Source organism: Citrus clementina, unplaced genomic scaffold (assembly GCF_000493195.1).
Source record: "Citrus clementina cultivar Clemenules unplaced genomic scaffold, Citrus_clementina_v1.0 scaffold_1, whole genome shotgun sequence".
Lineage (NCBI taxonomy): Eukaryota > Viridiplantae > Streptophyta > Magnoliopsida > Sapindales > Rutaceae > Citrus > Citrus x clementina.
The window spans coordinates 9,737,620-9,748,537 of record NW_006263303.1 but is presented as its reverse complement, the minus strand read 5'-3'; the positions used below and the strand labels follow the sequence as shown (position 1 = coordinate 9,748,537).

The 10,918-nt window shown below is 37.0% G+C and overlaps 2 protein-coding genes and 1 non-coding gene across 3 annotated transcripts; 1 reads left to right on the top strand and 2 right to left on the bottom strand.

Annotated features, from left to right (window-relative positions):
• Window positions 1-2,886: 2,886 nt before the first annotated feature.
• On the top strand, window positions 2,887-2,993 carry LOC112096042. Its single transcript, XR_002904200.1, has one exon. It is a non-coding gene; the product is annotated as a small nucleolar RNA R71 (small nucleolar RNA).
• A 4,257-nt stretch (window positions 2,994-7,250) lies between these two features.
• On the bottom strand, window positions 7,251-7,865 carry LOC112095618. Its single transcript, XM_024177725.1, has one exon. The coding sequence runs from the start codon at window positions 7,863-7,865 to the stop codon at window positions 7,251-7,253; it is 615 nt and encodes a 204-aa protein (XP_024033493.1).
• A 177-nt stretch (window positions 7,866-8,042) lies between these two features.
• LOC112095617 lies at window positions 8,043-9,707 on the bottom strand. Its single transcript, XM_024177724.1, has 2 exons — window positions 8,872-9,707; window positions 8,043-8,604 (listed from the first exon to the last, which is right to left on the bottom strand). Exons 1-2 carry the CDS (start codon window positions 9,705-9,707, stop codon window positions 8,043-8,045), a joined length of 1,398 nt encoding a protein of 465 aa, XP_024033492.1.
• Window positions 9,708-10,918: the final 1,211 nt, after the last annotated feature.

Here is a 10,918-nt window from a genome sequence, read left to right as displayed (position 1 = left end):
GGAAGTTTATCAATCACCTCTATTTTGGCCTTATTCACTTCTATTCTCTTTCTAGCTTTCTAGAGACTTTACGGTCTAAGACTATCCCTTCTTGTACCATGAAATGCACTTTTCCCAATTCAGCACTAAATTTGTCTCCTCACATCTTTTAAGCACCCTTTGTAAATTATGCAAAAAATCATTATAGGTCTCCCCAAAAATTAAAAAGTCATCCATGAATACCTCAAGTTTTTTATCTACCATATCTGGAAAATATAGACATCATACATCTCTAAAATGTTGCTGGAGCATTGCACAAACCGAATGGCATATTTCTGAAAGCAAAAGTTCCATAAGGACAGGTGAATGTTATCTTTTCCTGATCTTCTGGTGTTATAGCAATCTGGTTGTAACCTGAATACCTATCTAAGAAGCAGTAGTACTATTTTCCAATAAGTCTGTCCAGCATCTAATCTATGAAAGGCAACGGGAAGTGATCCTCCTTTGTGTCTTTGTTTAGCTTCATATAGTCTATGCAAACTCTCTATCTAATCATTGTTCTTGTGGGAATAAGTTCATTCTTCTCATTTGCTACAACAGTCACTCCACTTTTTTTTTAACATATTGTACTGGACTCACCCAGGAGCTGTTAGATATTAGGTAAATGATTCCAACATCAAGCTATTTAATAATATCCTTCTTCACAACCTCTTTCATGATGGGGTTTAATCTTCTTTGCTGCTCTACTGAGCTGCTGTAGCAATCCTCCAACAGGATCTTGTGTATACATATGGAGAGGTAAATTCCTTTAATATTTGCCATGGTCCATCCAATGGCCTTCTTGTATCTCCCCAACACATCCACCAAGCTCTTCTCTTGAACTGCATTCAAAGAAGATGAAATGATTACAAGTAGTGTGTTGTTGTCATCAAAATAAACTTATTTTAGATGTGAAGGTAGAAGTTTTAATTCTAAAACATGGGATAATTTAACAGATGGTACAACAGATTTTACTTCCCTGTTTGAAATATCAAGAGACTCAAAATGTATGTCACTCCTCACAGGTTACTTCTCTCCTAACAATGCCAACTGTGTTGCTGCGGCATCTTTATCTTCAAGTTCCCCAAATGTGGAAGCCTTGATTTCTTCATTGCTACAGCAAGTATTCAAATTGTCTGCAACAACAAGCTCCACAACACTAACAAAATAGCAGTCTTCAACCCATTAGGACTCTTCATTACTTCCAGCACATTAAAGGTAACTTGCTGATCATTAACCCTCATGATTAGTTCCCTTTTTTGAACATTAATTAAAGTCTTTCATGTGGCTAAAAAGGGTCTGCCTAGAATAATTGGTACTTATTTATCTGCCTCAAAGTCCAACGCTATGAAATCCACCAGAAAAATGAATTTATCCACTTTAACCAACACATCTTCAATCTTGCTTTCAGGATAAGCATGAGATCTGTCAGCAAGTTGCAATGTCACTGTGGTTGGTCTAACTTCTCCAACTCCCAATTGCTTGAACACTGATAATGGCATAAGATTGATTCTTGCTCCCAAATCACAAAGTGTCTTACCATTGTATTTGGTTCTTATGGAATAAGAAATTGTGAAACTTTCTAGATCCTTCAACTTCTGAGGTATTTTGCTCTGAAGCATATGACTGCATTCTTGTGTTAAAGCAATTGTTTCGAATTCTCCATGCCTTCTTTTTCTTGCCAATATATCTTTAAAAAAACTTCACATAATTTGGCATTTGTTCCAATACTTCCACAAAAGGAATGTTGATATGCAGTTATTTAAATGCTTCCAAGAATTTGCTGAACTATTTTTCTTACTTTTGCTTCTGAAATCTTTAGAGAAAGGTGGTGGATGTCTGAGTTGCTATGCTGCAGCAAGCTATATAGACTGCTTTTCTCTTGCTCTATTCTAGTATGTTGTTGTTAGTATTGCAGCTTCTTCCTCAACAGGCACTGAATCATATTTTTTTGTAGTTGTTGTAGCTTGGCTACTCTCACCAGTGTGCTGGAAATATGTTATTGTGACTCTTCTTCAATATAAGTTTCCTCTTGAGTTGAAGTGGCTTTCACTCTTCGTTTTGGTACTCCAACTAGAATACGAACATCATTTCCAGACTTTAAGTTAATCACCTTGCAATGCTCTTTTCCTTCTCTCCTTGGATCCTCTATATTTCTTGGTAAACTACCCTGAGGTCTGTTGCTTAATGCTGTAGCAAGCTGTCAAATCTGATTCTTTTAAGTTTCTTAAAGATATTGTTTGGCTTTAGACCATTGCTTCATTTTTCACAATATACTTTTTAATTAGAGTTTCAAAGGAGCTGAGTTGATCATTGTTGATGCTTATTTGCCCTTAATTTTGCTAATGAAACCTAGGTGGCTGAGCATGTCTGTTATGTCCACTGGATATTACAGCATGTTGATTCTGATTGTTCTATGAAAAGTTTAGGGGCTATCTCCATCCAGGGTTATAGGTGTTTGAATATGGATTGCTTTGATTCTATCTATTGAAATTGCCAACATAATTGACTAAAGTTGGATTCCCAGGACAATTATCATATAGATGCCCCTCTCCACAATAAACACAAAAGACTTCAGAAACTTGGCTAACTATTGTTGGAGCAGTGGTCATTACTTTTACCATATTTGTCAATGAGGTTACTTGGGTCACTAATGTTATCAGTGCATCCACATTGTGTACTCATGCTGCTCTTTTTACTGCAATAGCTGATGGCCATTGATAGTTATTGCTGGTTATCCTCTCCAAAATTTCATAAGCCTCATTATATGACTTAGACAACAAGGCCCCATTTGCTGAAGCATCTATCATCAATCTAGTGCTTGAGTTCAACCCATTGTAGAAAGTTTCCAATTGTATGCAGCAAGGAATACCATGTTGAAGGCATCTCCTGAGTAACTCCTTAAATATTTCCCATGCATCATACAAACTTTCATCTTCGAGTTTATGGAAAGATGTGATCGCATTCCTCAACTTTGCATTCTTTGTCGGTGAGAAATTTTTCATCAAAAATTTATCAGCCAAATCATTCCATGTGGTAATGGAATCTGGTGGTAAAGAATTCAACCATGCCCTTACTCAATCTCTTAAAGAATACAGGAAAAGTTTGAGTCTCAATGCATCCTATGATGCTCCAGCAATTTTAAAAGTATCACTCACTTCCAAGAACAGTTTAAGGTGAAATGAGGATCTCCTTATGACAATCCATTAAATTGTCTCACTGTTTGTAACATCTAAAACATCACTGGTTTGAGCTCGAAATTGGCAACTTGCACTTCAGGTCTAACTATTCCAGGATGTATAACTTGAGGAGTCAACACGGCATTGTCTCTAATAGCTTTGTCTCTATCATCTGCCATCTAGATAATATCGTTGTTCACTAACCTTCTTGGCCATTAACTGGTTGTATTTCTCCGTGAGGGTTCAAGTTTCTCATATCTTGTAAATCATCCATGTCTGCAGCAGCTATTAAATTTCTATTCTCTTTCCTCAATCTCCTTGCAATTCTTTCAATTTTTGGATCAAATTAGAATTCAACAGGTTTGTATTTGCGCATGCAAGGGTTGCTAAAGCACTTCTACAAACACAGTAAACAAAAAGAAAATTCAAATCTTGCACCAACTAAAATTAATTTTAAAAATCACAATAAGCACCAATCCCCGACAACGGTGCCAAAAACTTATTGTAGATTTTCCAATGCTATTGAATGTTAATGTACAAGTGTACACAACAAGCAATATAATGATGAGTATTCAAGATCGTCTCCACAAGAATTGTTATTATGGGAATTGCTACAAAAATTTATCAGTGCAATTTTTGTTCTAAACTAGAATTAAAACAAATTATTAAACTAATGAACAAGAAATAAGGGTTGAAATCTGCTCGATGTTCTTCTTGAATCCTTTGTTGCAATCACCAATTCTCTCTCTTGATCTTTGCTTTCTCTTGTTTTGTTTCTCTATTTTTTTCTAATGACGGCTTCGTCCTTTTCATTTGTGTTTGTGCTCCTTTTATAGCTTAGAATTAGGGCAACTAGAAGTCTAGGGTGCGCTTCTACCAGTTTAGGAAACTCTAGATCGTAATTTTCAAAGTATCTTGTGCGAAATCTTTTTTGTCGTTGCTCCAGGATTTTTATAACAACAGTGCTACAGCAACGATGCTACAACATATATAATGTTCAAGACTTGTTTCAATTATTCTCTAACCTTGTTCTTTTCTTATCTTTACAAGCCTATTGTAGCAGTATTTCTTCTTTGGTTCATGAGCTTCCAGTCACCTACAATTATGCATATGATCTAAGCACACAATTTATTCTAAATCAAACAAAACTTATTAAAAGTAAACTAAAATGGATGCTCATGCAAAACATTACTAAAATACAATAAAAACATGTCATTTACTCTTTAAGATGGTCGATTCAAGTCTAAAAGTGTCATGATAACTCTCATTTCATAAAGTTATCACATATATATGGACAACCCTGACAAGGAACATTAGAGAGTTGTGAAATCGATGCTAAGATATCTCAGATGAACATCAAGCCATGGATTGTTGTTTGTTGGTAAAAGACTAGATGATTGTCAAATTCTAGGTTATATAGATCTGACTATATTAGAGATATTGTCAAGAGGTCTCCTACTGGTTCCTTGTTTACTTTTAACAATTGCACTGTGAATTAGAAAGCTGCACTTCAAAGTGTTGTAGCACTACACAAAAACAGAATGTATAGTTATGGCAGAGGGATTCAAGGAAGCTATATGGTTAAAAGGCATATTGAAGAATTGAGGCATTGTCAGAGATCACAAACAGTCTTCTTTGACAACCAAAGTGCTATTTGTCTGAGCAAAATTCAAACTCACCATGAAAATACTAAAAATATAGATATTAAGCTCCACTTAATCAAGCTTGAAGTCTCTAAAGCAACTATCAAGTTGAAGAAAATCTATACAAATGACATTGTAACTGACATGTTGACAAAATTTATTTCCAGTGCTAACCTTGACATGTGCTTTAGATTTAGGTAGGATTTGTAAAAGATAGTATTACAGATGGATGAGAAAAGAAGTTATAGGGTCAATGAATTTAGATTCAAGGTAGAGAATGTTGAAATGTAAATCAAAATTAGGTTTTTAGCGCAAATGACAAGGTCGATTTAGAATTACTTATTGTCTAACATGACGGTCCTTTGCTAAAGGCATGTTAGTCGAAGGCTTTAGTATCACAAATGACAATAAGCTCGTGTCAAATGATTGTAGTAAGTGAAGCTTGTGATTTGTGAGTGTTCACGTAACTATTAAAGCATAAAATGATTACATTCAATGCCATTTAGATTACTTAATTAACTCACATGCTTCACATGTGCGTCAAGTCTTTAAAAAGCCATTAAAGGCAATTATAAGAGCGATAAGTTTCTAGGTTTGTTGTAGCAAACCTAGAATGTAGCTGGCAAGTGAACTAACTCGTGTGATGCTTCTAAACTCGTCTATAAAGCCCTAAAGGCTTATCTTCAGTTCATTTTGTTCATTTTAGCTTTCTCTTAAAGTTTATAACTTGATCTAACAAGTGTAATAAAGTGATAACTTTGTTTCTTAAGAAAACGCAGGCCATCTTGGCTAAACCTTTATAAGATTTTGTGTACTGTTCTTTGTTTAGATTTGCTGATAATGTGATCTATTAGTTTTTTTTTAAAAAAAAAAAAAGAAAGTACACCTTTCATTACTTAAAGAGAATAATTGTAACACTTCAACTGGAAATTCATCCAGCCATACAAAATAATCTAACTTCCTTAAGGCTAATTTTGCCAAAGAATGTGCTGAGACATTATAACTTCTAGGTACATGTTGAGCTTTGAAATTTTGAAAACTCTTCTTGGTTTCCAAAATGTCAAAGATCACCCAAAAAAATCTCTGTCAAGGTACCCCTTTTGTTATTAATCAGCTCTATTACTCCCTTCAAGTCAGACTCTACAATCACTTGAGTTGCTTCATTCATGATAGCTACCTGCAGTCCCCACAAAACAGCCTTTGCTTTAGCCATTTCTACATTTCTAGAATTCTTCTCTGTTTTGACAGCAGCAGCAATGATTTCTCATTTGAAATTTCTAATTACAACCCCCAGCCCAGCTAGTCTATTTTTCTCATCCATTGCAGCATCCACATTGATTTTTATCCATCCCTCTTCAGGCGGACACCATTGATGATGTTTTGTAATTACCATTTCAGCACAAAATTCTTCTTCTGGGACTTTGATTCTTTTGATCGAATCAGCAACAGAACTTGCTCGAGCTACCAACCTTACTAGATCCTCATTTACCCCCTGAAACAACCATTTGTTTCTTGCATTCCGAATATACCAGAGGAGTAAAGCAACTAGCTCACCATTTAGCTCATTTTGCTGTTGAGGTAACGATTGAATTATGTTGATAACATCTGGAAAATTTTTTCCTTGAACATGATTTTCAAAGGGGGAGTTTTTCCACACTTTCTTTGCTATCTTGTAGTCTAAAAGAGCATGAGCCAAGGTCTCCATTTGGTTTCTGCAAATTGGGCATGTTGCTTCCTGCATCACCCTTTTCTTCCACAGATTTTCAGCAGTAGGAAGGAGGTCTTTTGTTGCTCTCCACAAGAAAATCTTCACCTTTTTCGGGGACAACCAGCTTCCAAATAGAGTTCCATTGCTGGAATGGTGATTTGAGCTTACCGGGACATCTTGATGCTTTTGTCTTAACGCCACTTGATAACCACTCTTGACCAGGTATTGGCCTCTTTAATCATAGTGCCATATCAATTTATCCTTATTATGCTTTCTTGGTAACGGGATTTGTACAATAACATCAGCATCTTCTTTCTCAAAAGAACCATAAATTAAACTCACTTTCCAATACTTGTCTTCATTAATTAAATCTGCAACAAGAGTTTCACTTGGCAAGTTTGGAGGTATGATTGGTTTCAAAGTTGTAGGTCTAGGTATCCAGTTGCTGTTAAAAACATTTACCTGCTGACCATTACCTATTCTCCATCTACAGCCTTTAGACAAAACTTCTCTTTCCCACAAAATACTTCTCCATATGTATGAAGGTTTAGACCCCAAACTAGCCTCCATAAAAGTGGAGTGCTTGAAATACCTAGCTTTCAGGATTCTGGCCACTAAAGTGTCAGGGGCTGGCATAATTCTCCAACCTTGCTTGGCAACCAAAACTTGGTTGAAACTTGAAAGGTCTTTAAACCCCAAACCTCATTTAATTTTTGCTTGACTCAAAAGTTCCGATCTTGACCAGTGAATGCTCCTTTTTTCCTCGGTTGAGCCCCACCAAAACTTCGCTATAGCCCTTTGCATATCATCACAAACCCCCAGCAGGATCTTGAAAACACTCATAGCATAGGTTGGAACGGATTGCGCCACTACTTTGATGAGGATCTCTTTTCCCCCGCTTGAGAAAAATCTATGCTGCCAGGTGGAAATCTTGCTTAATACCCTGAGTTTTATCTCATTGAAAAAACTTTTCGTCCTTCTCCCTATCATGAAAGGTAGGCCAAGATATTTTTCATGCTTGGAAACAACATTAAGCTGAAAAATATCCTTGATAGTTGCTGCTTGCTCCGACTTTATGTTGCTGTTGAGGAACATTGATGATTTCTCCATATTGAAAATCTGCCCAGATGCCTTTTCATAACATTCGAACAGCCTTTTTAGAATTGTACAGTCTTCAACAGTTGCTCTAGTGAATATTAAGTTGTCATCCGTAAACAACAAATGGGAAATAGATAGATCTCTACCAAATTGGAGGCCATGTATAAGCTTTTGTTGTTCTGCTTGTCGGATGCGGTTTGAGAATGCTTCAGCACACATGATGAAGAGGTAAGGTGAGAGTGGACAGCCGTGTCTAAGCCCTCATTGTGGATGAAACTGTCCTTTTGCTACCCCATTCACAATGATAGAAAAAGAGACTGAAGTAATGCAACTCATAATTAACTCTACCCATTTACATGAAAACCCCATTCTCAGCATGATATGTTCAAGGAAAGACTATTCCACTCTATCATAAGCTTTACTAACATCAAGCTTAAGTGCCACCAGCCTATGTTTTTTCTTTTTGCTGTGTCTAATCTTGTACAAACACTCATACCATATAATCGTGTTATCCGAGATCAATCTATTAGGGATGAAAGCACTTTGAGTTAGGGATATGACATGGTGGAGGATGTGTTTCAGTCTATTGGCTATTGTTTTTGCAACAATTCTGTAGATGACATTGCACAAACTTATTGGTCTAAAGTCTGACACTCTCAAGGGTTTTGCTACCTTAGGGATTACAGCTATGTATGTGTGGTTTAAGGGGTCAAGAGAGCCTCTATCATTTAAGATGTGAAGACAAGTGTTTATTACGCCATACGTAACCGAGTGCCAATGCTTTTGGAAGAAAGCAGCTGGTAGGCCATCTGGTCCATGAGCTTTTGTAGGGCTCATTTGCAAGAAAGTTGTATAAATTTCTTCTGCTGTGAAAGGGCTATCAAGCTGTCGGTTCATCTCTATGGTGATTGTTGGAGTTAGGCCATCTAAAGCTTCCAAGATGCTCTCGCTGGTAGGGCTGGATGTAGAGAATAAGGTTTCGAAGTAATCACAGAATTGTCTAGCCACTTCCTCTTCATCTTCAGTCCATACATTGTGCTGGTTTAAGACCCCCCAAATTCTACTTTTTTTCTTCCGGGATGAAGCTTTGGCATGGAAGAATTTGGTATTTCGATCTCCTTCTTTTAACTATTCTACTCTCGATCGTTGCCTCCAATAAACCTCTTCATCCACCAGCAAGTTTTCAATTCTTTTTTCTGCGCTTCTTATTTCATTTTCTGCTTACTGCTCCCCATTTAATTTCATCTCCCTAAGCTTCTTTTTCCACTGTTTCAATTTCTCCTTCGAATTTCTAAATTGCTGCTTACTCCATGTTTGCAGCTGTGCCATTGAGCTATTTGCTATTTTCTTGAAGTACTGCACAAGGTCATCTCTATTCCAGCCCTCTGCACTTCCCCACTCCTCGTTCACAATGCGCTTACATTCATTGTAGGTACTCCACAAATCGTCATAATAAATACGGGCCTTAGATCTTTGTTTGAAGCTAACCCCTCTATTTCTAGCTTGCAATTTCAGCATGATAGGAGTGTGATCCGAGCAGCAAGTGTCCAGATTATACGCTACTAACTCAGTTAGCCTTTTCTCCCAATCCTTGGTTCCCATAAATCTATTTAACTTTTCTTCTACAAAATATGGCCCAAATCTTCTATTTGACCATGTGAAAGGATATCCCCTACATTCTACATCAGTTAGGTGACACTCCTCTACCGCTGCTTTAAAATCTACCACCATGCTAAGGTTTCTATCATTTCCCCTCGTTTTCTCAGCTAAGTTTAGAATTTCATTGAAGTCACCACAGCAGATCCACGGGTAAGAGAACAAACCTGATAGCCTCCTCATTAGAGTCCATGTATGCCGCTTTTGATTCACTTCGGGGTGTCCGTAAATTCCCGTGCATCTCCATAACTTTCCATCAACACCCTTAACTAGGCCATCAATATGGTGATTACTGTACGAGACTATCTCCAGCTCCAAATCATCATTCCACAACAAAGCTAATCCGCCCCCCATGCCATTTCTACTTATTGCCATACAATTATCAAAACCTAGCCTTTTTCCCATATTCATTATTTGTCCAAACATCAACTTCATTTCACAGAGGAAAAGAATTTTAGGCATGTGTTTTTGGAGAATGTCTTTTAGTTCTCGGAATGTTCGGGTATTCCCCAACCCAAACATTCCAGCTCATGATTATCATTGCTTTCGGCGGGGCTTGCCTCCAGCCTCCGCTGATAAATCTTTCCTTGCTGACTCTGAAACATCCATAACCTCTATTGTCATAACTTCCCAACTGAGTTTGAACTTTGCTGAGGGGGATTTGATTGGGCTAGTTGTTTGGTCTTCTTTTGAAAGGCTTGTTTTCTTGGCTTTTTTCCTATTTGGACTTTCCCATTTGGCCTCACTACTTGGCCGCTTGGATGATGAGTGTCCCACTTTACTGCTTTGCTTTTTGTTTGTTTCTCGGGCTTGGTTTTTCCACCTTTTCCATTTGGGCCTTGATTGCTTTGACTTAAGCTCATTGTTCACCACTTCCTCTTCTAAGCTTTGTTGGTCCGTAGGATTGTCATTTTGTTGTTCTATTGCTTGGCCCACTCTAATCTCCTTCCATTTTCTAGTTCCCTCCATTTTTTTCATTTTCTATCCAATTTCCCGCTTTGTTTTCTTGATATTCTACCACTGCATCTACAGCAGGTTTGCCACCTGCTTTGTGCAGCGTTTTGTTAGCAGTTTACAGCATTCTTGGGTTGCTGCCATTTATTACATTGACGTTTTCACCCCTCTCTCCCACGTGTTCCACTTCCATCCGTACTCTGTCGTCTTCCTTGTTGAATTAGACATATTTTCCACAATAAAACCTTAAGATTGTTAAGGAAAAGAGGAATAATATGACAGATCAATGGTTTTTGGGCGTGTATAACAGTTTCCTTCAAGTTTTATTTGCACCCACTCGAAAGAGTTTGCTAACAGACTGCTATGCAAATTTCCTCCACGATATTAAAAAAAAAAATTGGAATATTGCAGTTAAACAACACTGAAATATTCACAAAATACTCTTATTTGAAATTATGTGGTTGTAGAGAGAGATGTAATAAGGAAAATGCTTTTAAATATCGAGGAATGATTTCCTTTCCCTCTTGGTGCTAATGAAGTAAAATTGAAGTCCTATTTATAGTACCTCAATGAACACTGTGACTTTTAAATTTTAGTTTAAACTCACAGCAAATCAATTACAAATTAATTGATTCATTAAATTAAAATTAATTGCATCAGTT